This window comes from Haliotis rubra, unplaced genomic scaffold (assembly GCF_003918875.1).
Source record: "Haliotis rubra isolate DU_JTF1 unplaced genomic scaffold, ASM391887v1 Scf57, whole genome shotgun sequence".
In the NCBI taxonomy this organism is placed as follows: Eukaryota; Metazoa; Mollusca; class Gastropoda; order Lepetellida; family Haliotidae; genus Haliotis; species Haliotis rubra.
In genome coordinates, this window is record NW_025767268.1 from 730,331 (window position 1) to 746,691 (window position 16,361).

The 16,361-nt window shown below is 38.8% G+C and overlaps 1 protein-coding gene across 4 annotated transcripts in view; it reads right to left on the bottom strand.

The window, feature by feature from the left end:
* Positions 1–16,361, bottom strand: part of LOC124254311 (Fanconi anemia core complex-associated protein 24-like) — a 42,118-nt gene that overhangs the window by 10,336 nt on the left and 15,421 nt on the right. For 2 of the 4 annotated variants that reach the window (XM_046688227.1, XM_046688225.1), the window contains exons 2-6: positions 14,577–14,706; positions 14,285–14,424; positions 8,047–8,199; positions 6,881–7,025; positions 4,675–4,706 (exon numbers count right to left, since the gene is read on the bottom strand). In XM_046688227.1, the coding sequence (XP_046544183.1) occupies positions 4,675–4,706; positions 6,881–7,025; positions 8,047–8,199; positions 14,285–14,424; positions 14,577–14,697 (591 nt within the window). In that variant the 5' untranslated portion in view covers positions 14,698–14,706. Of the gene's footprint in view, positions 1–1,301; positions 1,372–1,800; positions 2,627–4,674; positions 4,707–6,880; positions 7,026–8,046; positions 8,200–14,284; positions 14,425–14,576; positions 14,707–16,361 lie in introns of those variants that run through there. The other 2 variants (XM_046688229.1, XM_046688228.1) reach the window with 2 other exon arrangements.

Sequence of the window (16,361 nt, forward strand, 5' to 3'; positions counted from 1 at the left end):
TTAGCATAGCATCCACTTCTAAATGCCCCTTCAAAGATTCCGCAGAGCGAGGTGAGGTAAAATCTTCCATGACGTTTGAGAAATCTCATTAGTTTTTATCGCTGGTAGAGATCTGACACTTTCGAATCTCTTTTGATGGAAACATCGACATCACCATGCCTCCAACAAGAAGAAGGGTAGATATCGTTGGAAATCCAGTCCAAGATGAAGCCTTAGTTGCTGAGCCTTCTGTGCCTGAAGAGAGAGCTGTGTCCCCTGGACCTTCAGAAGCCTCTGTCGAACATAGATCCATTTTTGGGAGGCTTTCTGATGGCAACATGTTTCCCATCCAGGACAATTCAAGTATGTGGGACATCCTAGCGTTTCAGGAACTCCTCAGCAACGTCTTCCCAAGGGGCTCTGTCAACAGGGCACTCAATGAGTTCTTTCTGAGATCCATCACCAAAGCATTGCAGACATCTTTCGCCAAAAAGCAGATAGTGTTTCTGGCTACCCGGAGTTCATATTGCGAGGTGGCATAGGAATCTCCTGATGCAAGATGACCCCGAGTAATGGTGAGTTTTACTCTTAGGAACCAACCCAGAATTCGCAGGATCTTGGTGCTGCTTTGCAGAAACAATGGCGCCGATTACCCAATAATGGTTTTGTCTTTTTGACTTGCCACTTTGTTTACGCCAATATTTCCAGCAATATCAAACCGGCGGGGAATATTCAGAAATGGGACTTAACATATTGTGTCCCCATGTATACATGTATTATCGAACCCGTGAAGTTTCTAGTTTGACTCATTTTATACCCAACCATCTAGTAAGAACTTGCACTTGAGAACTACATGAGAACTACATAAACGTACTAACTAGTAGAATGTAGTGAGAATCCATTGCAAACTTTTAGAACCGTGTAGAAACGTACTACCACGAACTCCTTCAGAACAATTCGTTTTGTTTTGAACATGTTTGCACGGAATAGCAACTAAGCACGAAATGCGGTCGAGTTTAGTCTGTTAACGAACGGGATGGACATGGCGGAAACTGTGTACATACATATTGCAAATGACGCCCGACTGCACTACATCCGCTGAATTGGTCTTCGGTAACCCATGTTTGTCGTAAGAGGCAACCAACAGGATCGTGTCTTCAGGCTCACAGACTTGGTTGACTCATGTCATCCCATCCCAACTAAGCAGATCGATGCTCATGATGTTGATCACTGGATTGTGTGGTCCAGACTTGATTAAGTACCTACTGAAGTCATATAGCTGAAATATTGCTGAGTGCAGCGTTAAACAATAAACCAACAAACAACATTTAACCTCTTTAATATTGACACAGAGTGTAGTCTTGTTCTCACTTTGCACAGTCCCAATCATTCCTGCAGAAGAGACAACAAATCTTCAAAATGAATGGTGTTGTTTGCCATTCATCCTTTCTTGTGACCATGGCTGCCTCGACCAATTTTGGAGACTCAATACATAAGCACTGGCAGTTCTCTGATTAGAAAGACCGCCATAATCTCTTATTTGTAATTAAATGCATATGAAATTGCTGTACATTACAATGATTTCCTCTTTAATTTGTGTAAGTTCGACTGCATGCAAAGCTAACTAAACTGGTGGTATTTATTTTTCTAATATCCTAAGCATCCTGGGTACATAAACATACTTATCACTTTATAACACAGAACACATATTCTCTTTCAAACTCAATTATACTGAATAATTTTCATAAAGATACGTTCAAACAGCATTGTTTAAGTTTGAATTCCTCATGATCATGTGTTTAGGATACTTCATTGAAACTTTATAAGCGTTACCTGAATTTGCAGCATACATCTAATCACTGTCTTATTGGTTCAGATTTGGTCCAGAGCCTTCCTCCCCAATGATCATGTCACCAGTTTGTTTTTATCGTAAATTGGGGCGGTTGGGTAGCCTTTTGGTTAAAGCGTTCACTCATCATTGACCCAGGTTCGATTCCCCACATGGGTACAATGCATGAAGCCCATGTCTGGTGTCTTCGCCATGCTATTGCTGCAATATTGCAAAAAGCGGCATAAAACCATACTTACTTATTGTCAATTTCTGTATAGGTATTAATTTAGCTTTACAACCAAGTCACAGTCATTTGTTGATGAAGTATCCCTGTGACAGGACATTGCATTAAACATTGCATTGAAAAGGAAAGAAGAAATCTTTCAGTTCTCAAAAGCTGGTGTCTCACCGATTTGTCCAAACATGACATGCGTAGGCATCATAACTATTGAAATGGTATCACCTGTGAGACTCATCTGTTGGCAAATCACAACACACATCACATCAGTCAGCATATTATGACCCACATCGTAACTGTTGATGCTTCAGGTGTTCAACTTATCTGTCAGAACATCATGAGCTACATCATAACTGTCGACAATTCAGCAGGTGTCCATCTGTCAATTCATTATGACACAACTGTTAACACCTCATCTGGTGTCAGACTCATCTGTCGTAACTTCATGACACACATCGCAAGTGTCTACACACATCACTGTCAGCAAGCCCAAGTATTTCTCAATGTTCTGGTCAGGATCCATCCAGAAATGCTTTTATGTTGGTGGCACTTGCCTTTCCCACTATGGACGACAGATCCTATTGCAAGACAAACTTGAGTCAAACACTGTGTGAGGACACTGTCAAGCAGCTTGAGTAACATGTAACTGTAAATGACACTGGCCTAACATGTATTATATACATGGGTATTCCCATCCAGAAATGGACAGAGGTGAGTATCACAGTATTCAAATTATCTTTCAGTGTAACTGCCATCCTAATATACCAAGGATGGCAACAGGAAAATCTATTTTCAGTGGAAAATTTAATATTGTGTCATCGAATGGGATGTGGTGGTGGGAGCTGATTTTGAAAAAATATCAGCAGAAATCTGCCAATGGGCAGAAAATTGCCATCCCTGATATACTGACATCAGTGTCACTGCTTTGAAATGTAAATGTAAACCGTCCTAAATGAGAGGTCAGTCAACCTGTCTTGTGTGTGTCTACGCAGGCACACAAACACATCTATATTTTTATATCAGGTGTGGAAATAACTTTAAAACTGTTAGTGTACTTCGGTACAGTGGCACATGTAAAATCACTTGCCCTGATAATCTTTCCACTATACCAGCTGTTTTCTTGTTGATTTTTTACATAAAGAACATAATTAACATTGGAAAGTCAACTGGACACCGGTACAGTGTGATATACAAATTTGCTTGCCCGACAGAAATAAACACTGGACTCGGGCATCGGGCAATGGGTGATTTCCACCCCTGTATATGTACACAGATACAATAGTATTACCCGGTAATAAAGCACCACCTGAGCAAGTATTTTTGTCCAAACAGATGATCATATCCTAGCATAACAAAATAAACATGCAAAACATGTGCTTCATCAAAAAACTGTGTATAAAGTTCACATGCGGCAAAGGTAACAAACATGTCAGAACTTCAATTTCTAAATTGCAGTATGTGCACTTCAGCTTTCTGAACTGATCTAGCTAAAAGAAAACAGTTCTAAAACTTAACATTTCTTCACAAGGCAATACACAGATTGTCAGAAAATACACAATTGCCAGGTATTGGCAAGCATGACATAGGGATGCCCTGTCACTGTTGCTAATAAAAACATATAACACGTGGTGAGGAGGCACGTGGTCACTGGGAAAATAAAGGTCTTGTCCAACAAATGGAATGAGTAAGTGAGTGAGTTTAGCTTTACACCTCTTTTAGTAATATTCCAGCAATATCACAGCAGGGACACCGGAAATGGGATTCACATATAGTACACAAGTGGGGAATCAAACCTGGGTCTTCGTCGTGAATAGCAAACGCCTTAACCACTAGACTACCCCACCACCCTCCAAGACCTGCAAGATCACGGAGGGCCAATGACCAATGACCATTTATGACCAAGTCCTAATTCAAAAACGCAATCTAATGATCCATGCTGAAGAACTATGCCAGCAATGGACAATAAAATATGTTACAATTACCATTTTAATACAACATGTAATGTTTCTGTATTTATCATGGGATAAACAGTTGGTGGTGCTTGATTAATGCTCATGTGTATTCAGTGTCACTGCCTTGAAATGTACATATATCAGTGTCACTGTCTCTATACAGTTGAACATCTGACACAGAGTCACAGATTCACCAGCTTGTTGCCGATGTGTACACAGTTATCTGCTCAGACCCCTAACATCTGGGGTGCAGCAATCACAGTGGTCTGTCAGGGCGGTGGGGTATCCTCATGGTTAGAAGCGTTCGCTCATCACGCCGAAGACCCTGGTTCGATTCCCCTCATGGGTACAATGTGTGAAGCCCATTTCTGGTGTTCCTCGCCATGATATTGCTGGAATATTGCTAAAAGCGATGTAAAACTAAAACTCTCTCACTCACGGTGGTCTGTCAGCAGTGTGTACAGTGAGTTGAAAGTGAAAGTTTGGATGTGAGGACATTATTGTTATTTTGAACTGTGTGAGTGGTCAGAGGAGATTTTCTGCTTAATTTGGGTACTTGGGACTTCCAAAAGGGTTCAAGAAAACCAGGAATTCTATGTTCCAAGTCCAACACAATGACGGCATTTATTGCTGGCATGCTTGGTCACAGTCTAACAAAGTATGAACATACTCACTTCCAAAGATGCTCTTGCTATAGCCTGTAAACCTGTTTAATGAAAACGGTAACGATGATGACATAGAGAATCGATATTGTAACGCCTCATTTATGACGGATGTTACATTTAGGTGACATCTAGTAAACATTATACCACTTACAAGGAGAGAAAATGATAGCAAAATCAAGTATACAATGACACATACACAGCATTTGAAATAGCTACTGGCCCACTAGCCAAGTGCTAGCTGATTGTGAATTGGGCCAGTAACATAATGTTAAAGCTACCCTGACTAGATAGCTGAAAATCAGAGATAATTTGAATTGGCATTTGTTTATATAGAGAATCTCACCCAAGTGTCTTCTGATATCAATTATATCAACACGAGTTGATAAAGTTACAAATATCCGAGGCTTGCCAAGGATATTTTAACGAGTGTTGATATATTTGATATCAGAAGATTCACACATTGAGGGTGAGATTCTATTTTCATCCAATCACTCTTCATTAATTTTCAATGAAAAATGTAACATCTTGTCAACATTGGTACTGCCATTAAATGCAGTTCAAGTTTAAATAATAGCATCACTATGTTGATCATCAAGTACCATGACATCATAGCATTGTCAGGGCATTAAAGCTACAATAATGTCACCTCCTGACTGTATGATCTGAAAATCTCAGATAAACACAATTGGCATTTGTTTATAAGCTTATCTTTTGCACAAGAGGTGAGCTGCACATTAGAGCAGTGTTTCCATTTCACTAAATGGAGGAGTGAGTGAGTTGGGTTTTACGCCACTGTTAGCAATATTCCAGCAATATCACAGTGGGGGACACCAGAAATGGGCTTCACACATTGTACCCACGTGAGGAATTGAACCAGGGTCTTCAGTGTGATGAGCGAACACTTTAACCGCTAGGCTACCCAACTGCCCCAACAACTAAATGGAACAGGTTGTCAAGATTGGTGACAGGATGATGGAAAGTGGTCATATTCCAAGTTTAAAGCCGAAGTCAATCACTATATTGGCTGGTTCACATTCCATTACAGACCATCGTCATTTAACAGAATGTTGGTGCTTAACAACAAACTACAATAATGTCGTTAATGCGAATATCTCTGTGCCTGTGAATGTATGATCTCTCACAAAATCTGCAGAAGCATGTGAACAGAACTTGCCACAGACTGATTCATTCGATTGCCAGGGCCATCTTGAGACTTGGTTGGAGTGTTCAGTAACATACCACCGCCTTAATCAGCCTTAGTCAGCAAGGGTACCTTGACTTGTGAGTGAGTGAGTTTAGTTTTATGCCGCTTTTTAGCAATATTCCAGCAATATCACAGCTGGGGACACCAGAAATGGGCTTCACACATTGTACCCACGTGGGGAATCAAACCCAAGTCTTCGGCGTGACAAGCAAACACTTTAACCACTAGGCTTTCCCACCGTGCCTGACTTGTGTCTTAATCAGCAAGTGCTGCACATTGTAAACATTTACCTAATTTGAAACATACAAGCACAGGTAAAACGTTTTAGTTTTGTCCAGGGATCAGAAGGTAGTAGACAGAGAAAAGAGATTCAAGGTCAACTGCCATGATCTAAGGGCATAATAAAGTATAAAGGTTAAATGAATGCTCAAGCAGCTGAGGTAAAAGGGGAGATAAGATCAGGACAATTGGAGATTCATTTCAATCAAAACCTACTTTGTCGGCTAACCCAGTTCTATTCTGTATACCACATTCAAAGCGGTTACAGAGGAAGGTCTTCACATACAGCTCTCATCACGTGTAGCTCTAGCTAGGCTCTGAACAGTGCGCCTGACCTACCCTTACATACACTCTCTTTGATCCTGATGAGCCAACAAGCATCGCTTTTACGGGCATGCAAATGTGCATCCAGTACACACAAATGTAGAGCATGGACACAGAAACCATTTCACTGCGTCCAGAAGGATGCACAATATTATTCACTGTACCCGCAACACATCTATGACTTTGCTAAGTGTTTGACTGTTTCTTTCTGAGCAGTTACGTGCACCATTTCACCCCTCTGACCACATGATCAAAGATTCATTCCAAGCTCTCAAGAAATTATCAAAACATACACTTCTCTCGAAATGCCAGCAAGGACCCTTGAAACTAATAATTAGGGGTTCCCGAGCCCCCATGTTTGTGAGTCAAGGTAAAATGCTGCAACAAGGAGTGTGACTCGTGACTTACTCCCGAAGTGAAGCAGCAGCTGTTTGGCCTTCACCCCTCCCAGTCTGGGGATGCACTGTAGGCTGCTGAGGAGAGCCACATCCACAGACACAGGTCTGGGCTTCTTAAAGAATGGGTTTGCCTCGGGCTTACTCTCAACATCAACCTGGAAAAATAACAATCTCAATTGAGTTGAGTTGAAGCTAGTTGAGGTTTGACTTAGTAAATAGGAATCATGGATACAAACTTGCCCAAGTACCAAGACTCATACAGTACATAAGCTCAACGTGAAACTGCATCCTCTGCTAAAATGCATCCTCTACTAAGCTGAGAATAGATGCAAATAATTTAAACTGTTCCATGGGGTCTTACAAAATATGTCTGGTAGAAATAGATGTTTGAAGTTCAGTACCCACTGTTTCAAATAAAGAAAATGTCATCCCAGATATGATGGCACTTACTTAGAGTTTAGTTAGAGTGGTATCCCTTTAGGCCCTAGTTTCATGCTAAGGTCCACATAAATAATGCCCAGGCACATATGTGATGCTGTCTTTGTATGTCCATTCTATGACCATGTTATTGTTACACCTAGTCAGATCTTTTACACCAATGTTATACCTCCTGGAGGTATGGAGATGTGGTGCATCCACTGTGGGTCGCGGCAGGTGAACTGATCAACCAAACAGTGTCAAGGCTTCTAAATTCTATTTACAAGTTAGTGGACAAGTTAGAGAAACATATCTGATTGAGATATGATTAAAATATTTAGGACCCTGAGTGCAAAATAATATGGCCAGTCAATAAAATTATTCATATTTCCCACATCCTGTTACATCTGAAGTCCAAAGCATCTACAGCCAAACAGGTGTTCTGTTATAGGTGTGTTTGTGTTGCATTTCTTCTGTTAAGGTCAAAAGGAGCTAAAGAAATACTGATTCATTGTAGTTGATGACATCTCAGTAGCTTATCAGACCTATTAGGCTTGGCACTAAACATGCAAAAAGTAACTCAGGATTCATCTGACACAACCTACTATGGAGATATATTGGGGGTAAATTAGCTGTGATTTTTTCGTCCAGAAATACATGCACACACACGCATGCACATCTGCTCACACGCATTTCATTTCCTCCTCTCAACCCTCATATTAGTATATTAGTTAAACGTATCGTCAAATTTCATCTTACCATCTGGGCGAGAAGTCCAGCTGCCTCTTTCTGATTGTTGACAGGAAGTAACACAAAGCCTATCTCCAGCATAACAAACTTCTGCAGGTCTTGGTAGTACTGACCACTTGTGGCTGTTTTCTCTGCCATAACCACTCCCCGTACTTTGTTGGCCTGTTGAAGACAGCATGCCTATTACTTTAGTACTGTCTCTAGTGGTGATATTATCTTTAATAAGTTACTTAACTAACATTTTGATACCAAATCAATGGAGGTGGAGGTTAAAAATATCCAAATCAGCAGAGTTGTTATGAAAGTATTCATCTTCGCATATAGATAGTCTGAATTGCCATGGTAGTTTCAGGACCCATCAGTTTGGAAATGGTAAAGAATTCATTGTCCAATAAACGATATTGTCATAATATAAATATTTGTAAAACAATATTTTCTGTCATACTTTTTTGACATTGAAATACCAGTTATCTCTACAAAGCTATAAAATTAGTTAGAAGGTATATACAGAAATTCCTAATACCTTTTCAAGTGGTCTAATGTAGTGAGTGAGTGAGTTTAGTTTTACGCCGCACTCAGCAATATTCCAGCAATATGGCGGCGGTCTGTACATAATCGAGTCTGGACCAGACAATCCAGTGATCAACAGCATGAGCATCGATCTGCGCAATTGGGAACCGATGACATTTGTCAACCAAGTCAGCGAAACTGACCACCCGATCCCGTTAGTCGCCTCTTACGACAAGATAGTCGCCTTGTTATGGCAAGCACATGGGTTGCTGAAGACCTATTCTACCCCGGATCTTCATGGTCTAATGTAACACAATTTATTTGGGATTACACTTTCTCAGTAAAGAACCGTAGTCGTTTAGGTGATTTGACCTCACACACCCTAAGTTGGGCACCTAAATGCCAGCACATAAAGTAATTTTAAGATATCATTCAGTACTCTGCACTGTGTGTGGTTCATAAAAATTAATTCCATTATTCATGACTAGCAAGGCAAACAAGCAGTACTCGTTTATATATGTTCAACCCTCTCTATTCAAATACATTCATTTCATTTGCGTATACATGAGACAAATGTAACATTGATGCATCATAAGCTATTTCATTAATTCAATACATGTACGCAGTAATACATGGTAGGTGGCCATCAACAAGACATCATCAAGAGACAATAATCCCATACAAAATATGAGTGAAAAACAACGGAATCCCAACCAGAGTAAAATAGCTTCACCAAGAGAAATCAGCAAATGAAATCTTTGTCAGTGAACTAATGCATAGTCCAATTAAACCTATACTTCTGCCACTGCTCTTTTGAAATTGCTACCATTGAGACATGTTGAAGGTGAAATCTACAGCAAAGTAAAATATTTTCCCTAATTCCATCATATTTGGGCATGTAGAAAGAAAACCAAGGTATTTCCATAAATGTGGCCACAAGAACAAGTTGTTTAATAGGAAATAAACCTTTCAGATGTGTTTGTTTCTTTGATTTTCAGCTGCACATAGCAATATTCAAGATATATACTGAACAACAAAAGAAAGATCGCCTTTCAAAATAAAATGCAAAATTTTGTTCTTCCAAGGTGGTGTTTTTATTAGGCAAAAAATATGTCCGTTTCCGGTAACCCGACCAACCCTATCCAAACTCCCCGACCCTAAATCTTTTTTTAACCAAGTCAATATCATGACTGGGGTGCAATTCAACTGATCATTTTCATCCAAATCGAGTATGATATTTTCATCTTTTTCAGTGAACGTAGGGCTAAAATGGATTGAATTGAATTGGCATAATGGGTCCTCACTGATCAAATCTGCAAATAAATAACATAAATAATAGAAATCTTTCAATGTTTCATCATAAGGCATTGTCACTACATGATATGGTACTCTTGCAGACCTCAGGTGCCCACCTGGTGCCACTGAGAAATAAAAAAAAAAATGTATAAAAAAGATCAAACCGACCCACCTACCCTATTTTTAAAAAGCATGTAATAGGAAACGGACATATATCTTTTTTTTTTCGCCTTATGATTGTACCGTTTTGTTAACATGTTTTTCAATCAAAATTGACAGTTATCGCCAACACAAGTGTGTTTTCTGATGAAAAGGCATATCGACCAAACACACCGAAAAAGGCTGACATGGTAAAAGGTTCCATATGACATTCATGAAAATGAAAATTCATGTGCAACTTTAGCAATCAAAGGGGGTCCCAAACTCGCTTGAAATCATTTTTATTTTTCCACAATCACCATGCCACAACTTACGAGAGATCAGAGGAACCAAGCCTTAGGACCATTTCAAGTTGGACAGACTGCACGGAGGGTAGCCAATCATTTTAATGTTCATCTTAGGACCATCTACCGACTGCAGGAGTGGTATCAGGTCACTAACAGCATCCACGGGCGACCTTCAGTAACATCACAACGTCAAGACCACTGGAACTCACAACAGACCCATCAGTGCCAATACAGCATGTCGACGTTTGCGTGAACAAAATCTCTGCTGTCTCAGACCATATCATAGTCCTGTCCTCACCGCTCATCACCGCCAAAACTGACAGAAATGGGCAATCAGCATCAAAATTGGGGTTATCGACAATGGAGAACTGTGCTTTTATCTCATGAAAGCCAATATTGTGTTCCAACAGTCCATGGCAGAGTGAGAGTATGGTGCAGGCATGGTATTGTTGAAATAGACATGTGGTTTGGTCCAAGCATCATGGTGTGGGTTGCAATCGGTCTGAACCAGTTAGTTGACAAGGTGGTGTTCCAGAATCTTGGTCCGGGATAAGGAAATGACGTGATAACTGCTCGCTATATTGACCAAGTCATTAGACCCCATGTTGTACCACATTTTGGACGTTACAGAAATCACATCTTCCAGCAAGACAACGCTCGTGCCCACACTACCAGAGCAACTGGACTTCCTGAGACAACATGGCATCCAAACCCTACAATAGCCTGCACTCAGTCTGGATTGAAATCCAATAGAACACCTTTGGGACGAGATTCAAAGAAGACTGAATGACCTCCAACCAAGGCCGACAACTACGACTGGACTCGTTCAGGCATTTCGCAGAATATGGACCCAAGTTCCTATGGCCTTCATCAACCGGCTAATTCATTCCATGTACAAACGATGCAACAATTTCATTGATACCTATGGAGGCCATACACAATACTGACTTTGGGGTATCTTAATGGTACCATTTTGGGTGATTTTGTTTGTGTGGACTCTAAAAGTGATTCCCGAAAATGTGTTAACCATAATTGTCAAGTTTGAACTCAATCCTCCGTTTTGATTGTTAATTAGAGTGAATTAAAGTGTGTGCTTTATGAAACCGCTGTCTGTGCAACATTTCTTTTGTGGTTCAGTAAATAAACAGCCTCTACAAATAATCATGTCAAGAACAGACAATCCAGTGATCATCTTCACATACGTTGCTCTGTGATACAATGACTTGCCTAGCCACCCAATCCTGTTAGTCACCTCTTATGACAAACATGGGTTGCTGAAGACCTCATCTAATATAGATCTAATACACCAAGCCTGAGAATACTATGTACTATTTAACCAAAACTAGAGATCACAATTTTATAGTCAATATTTAAGGTACGGTAGTGGTTTTCATTATATTTAATAAACTTCTAATCACTTTACAGTATTAGCACTGATTAATGACTCTCTTAGGGTATTCAACAGTGTCAGGTAAAAATGAACTGTAGTAAAAGTTAGTAGGACAACAGTTTGCAGCTAATCTTGATTCTTGCTTACATGAGAATTTTTTTTATGAATAAAACTGTAATGATTGTTTCATCATTAGAACAGACACGGTGGTGTTCGCATTATGGCTCTTTATTTCTGATAGTTCATGTAAAAAACCCTGAAACAGTTAAAACATTCTTAAGACTAAACATAAACATATGCTGATAGATAATATCAATCATCAATATCTTTAAATATAACCATTTACAAAATATCATTATTGCTAATCTATTCCATATACATTGTCTCAATATTTCATTGATGACACATTCCATTTATACTTTAATTCATACATAGATAGGCATATACATATCATATAGGGAAACAAGCATTTCTTATCATGTAGACATTACACAATATATAAAATATAATAAACCCACAAGTGTGTGGACCTGGGTATAGTCAGTACACACCGACAGCTTCACGAGCAATACACCTACATCTGCACGAATAAATGAAACAAATATACACACTGTGCAGACTAATCAAATGACAGCAATAACAATACAACAAATACGTTTAGTTATTGTTGATTAATGAGAAACATTTAAAATATATATAATGGTAAATCCCTGGTTCATTCTTACATTCACACATTATACATTCATACATTTACACATTATACAATCATACATTTACACATCATACATTTATGCATTATACATTCATACATTTACACATCCATACGACAGCTGTATAGTACTTAAAGATTAAGTTTAACACTGATAAATAGCTTACTGAATTTATCGAATTATTTACCGTTTGTAAATAATTAGACTTATAATGCATTACATTCTGCAACACAACTAGTTATCACAAACTACTCAATATTTACAATATGACAAAGCAGCCAAATTATCAACGCATAAACACAATATGCGTATACATCCAATGAGTATGTACAAACTACAAAAAGTATGGAAATAGACTAACCTTCAGAAATGATCTCAAGAGCTCCTATAAATGTCCAAATAAGTCAAAATGTGTGAGCTTCAAAATCCACAAATGCCTTGTGACCAGTTGACAGTTGAAACGTTCTGAACTGATAATAAACTTTAAACCTTAAAACAGGGGACAGTAAGCTAACAAGGTTTATGACAAAGGGACAGTAAGTGGCGCGCTTGGGCAGGCTATTGTGTTGCAGTGCTTTAGGTGAATGTGGCTGAGGCAGAAAACTCATGCAGTAAGCTGAGAGAGGGGTTAAGAGAAGCTGAAGAGTGAAGTATATAATGTTTAAAATACACTAAACTGAATATTTAATTCAGTTAAAACTAACGAATAAAAACACTAAATATATACAAACATTTCATCCTGTCACAGTTGTTAGGTGGTAAACCATTATACAGAAGAGTACAAATTTAGATTTCACTTTTGCTGCTTTGCAGACCAGTAAGACATCACAGGGCTCGATTTAGTGCTTTGTTACTTGCACTGGTACAACCCAATATTACAAAGTGCAGTTATTAGTTGAACTTGCACCAGGTGCAACTCAATTTCAGAATAAAACATCTAAATAATTCAATAGCATATTTTTTACATTACATTATGCAATAAAAGCAGTGCAGCTGGAATTTGGCTGGTGCAACTAGGTTTTTATCTTAGGTTGCACCTGGTGCAAGTAGGTGAACATCTCTTAAATCAAGCCCTGCACCATAGTGACCAATGATGTAACACATACATTACATCCCTGATCTCCCTGCCAGTAATCAGTTACATGTTTTACTCCCATGGCATTTGTTTTCAAATACAAAGTGATATATTGGGATTACACTTTCTCACTAAACTACAGATTCCTGTACGTTTTCAAGTTGAGTACAATCTGAGTATCGCGCCCACAATCTCAGGCTGAGGCACCTAATCGTCAGCACACAAACTTAACAATGTAACTGGTACTGTAGATCACATACACAACCAAAAAATGCACTAGAATTTGTACTGTAGTTTGGTTTTACACCGCTTTTAGCAATATTCCCGCAATATCATGGCAAGGGACACCAGAAATGAGCTTCACCCATTGTACCCATGTTGGGAAAAGGCATTGTGTATTCTTAAGTTATTATAGTTTACAAACTGAAAACAAATGCTTTTTGATGATAAGTACACGCATGAGCATAAATCAAGCACCATCCATCTTCTTTTACATGATAAGTACAAAAACACAAGACGTTGTATAAGCCTTGAAATACCAAATTCCATACATTAAAATAACACCTGTAAAAAAAAAATCTACAATTAAAATTTGATAACAATCTACATGCAAATCCAAGAGGAATACACAAAAAATAGAATATTAACAATGCCAGAAAGTATGATCATCATGACAATACCACCAATGTGATTGTCACACAGTTCTCAAAAAAAAAAGATTAAATTATATACCGGTACACATACAGTACCATATAGGTATTTGGCATGTGTGTCACATTTAGGACGTTTGAGAACAGTTATTTTGCATGTTGAAACAAACCTTCCTCAGTTTGGCCACTTTCCTCTTGTAGCCGCTCCCACTGACAATGTCAGCCTCCGAGACATAGATGACGCCAGTGTGAGAGGAAGGGTGGAAATCAACTACTCCAAGACCATCATCAAAGTGAACATTTGCAGTACCTGAAGCAGAGACATCTCATATCAATACAGAGTAGGCCTACCCACGCTCCATTTCCATCTGCACTTCTGACAGTGACAGGAAGGCAATGTTGGGATATACTCAAACCTTGAATCCACACAGAATTGTAAAGTGACAATAATTTTGTTCTGACCTTGGAGTGTGTTTACTAAGTCTGTGTTCCTCCAGCGTCCGCTGACAAGAATATGGCCCAAGGGAACACGTATTTCAGACAATCCCTGAACAATAGCTTGTGTGCACTGAGACAAATCCATGCCATTAATCTGAAAAAAAGTAATATGACATTAAGTGCAATTTACTTAAAGAACCACTAAACTTTGTTTTTTGTTACTCTTTTAACCATTACATATGAAAGATTTGTGGTTAGTCTTATGCGGAACACCAAATTTATTCTTTAAAAACTTGTGGTTAATTAATACCGAGCGATTAAAAGTGGCTAAAAAGTCGCCTGCTTCCCTCTCGCCCACCAACGAAACCACAGACAGGTTACGTAACTCTGTCGCCAGAGCACTGCAGTGACGTCATATGAGGAACGATTTTCAGTTAGTTGTATAGAAAATGTGTAGCACGCTCATCATTTTGATGATTTCTCGACATCAACGACGGCGACGTCGAATCGCTGCTTTGTCGTCAATTGCTCCTAGGGTCGGGCGATGGTGTCCCCATGCACAGATTTCCACAGGACCCCGCAGTTCGTGCTAAATGGGTTATGAGTGCGGCGAAGCGTTGTGGAAGCCTGAAACGATATCTTACTTGTGTTCAGATCGCTTCACGGAAGTTAAAGAATCAAAACTACTTACTAGTTGTAGTAAAATATGCATATGATTGATGACCATAAAGATTTTCTATGACACAACTTGTAACATAACGATTTCTTCCTCGAAGTGAGGTTGTGGTCGGCAACAATAATATTGTAAGTAGTATTATATTGACACCCACCTCGCTGCCACGAGAGAAATTGTTATGATATACGCTATGTCATGCAAAATCCTATTGGCCATCAATAAAATACATAATTATTACTAGTAGAAAGTAGTTTTGATTTTGTAACTCGGTGAAAACAAACCTAAATACCGCTTATCCTCAGACTGGCGGATGTTCCCGACAGGGCTTCATTTTAAAAATAAAAAATCTGTTAGAATTAATGAGATTATAGTTTGTTTTCATCAAGTTAGAAAATCAAGACTACTTTCTACTCGTTGTTAAATATGTATTGGAATCATAACCAAACGGATTTTGCATGACACAACTTATAACATAACGATTTCTTCCACGGAAGCAAGGTGGGGGTCGAAGTCACAATACTGCTGCGCTGATAAATTTCTTGCTACATTCCCATGGTTAATGTCCACTCACCAGTATGTAGATACTAGTCAATGTGCGTCTTTATATTTGGTCTTATAATCCTAATTAGTTTATTATCACACTTGTATGCATTTTGAAACTAAATAAAAGCAGACGATCTGCTGATACTTATAGTGAATTTATAACAGAACTGTAATATCTAGACATTTTATAGTTTGCCAATGTGAATCATAATTCGCACACACACCTAGTGCATGTTGTCTGTCTCATTACACTTCACGGCAAAAACAATGATTCTGTTGAATGCTACGACAAATGAATAAAACAAAATGCAAATATTAAAATTAAAACAGATTAAAGTTATAGGAACAATATCAGGCCATTACCTTGTTCGAGGAATGTATCCATCAATATCCACAAAACTGTTCCAAATGATGTGTCTTTTAACAGTTTAATATACGAAAAAGTGATAAATCTTTTCAGGTATTGGTGTATAGTCTCATTGGTCACCCAAGATAGCACACCTGGCAACTAATTGCATAATGTCCGCCTTTCTTTAAAAACAGTAATTTAGTTAGCCAATAATGGGCAATCAATCAATGTATTGCCGGTT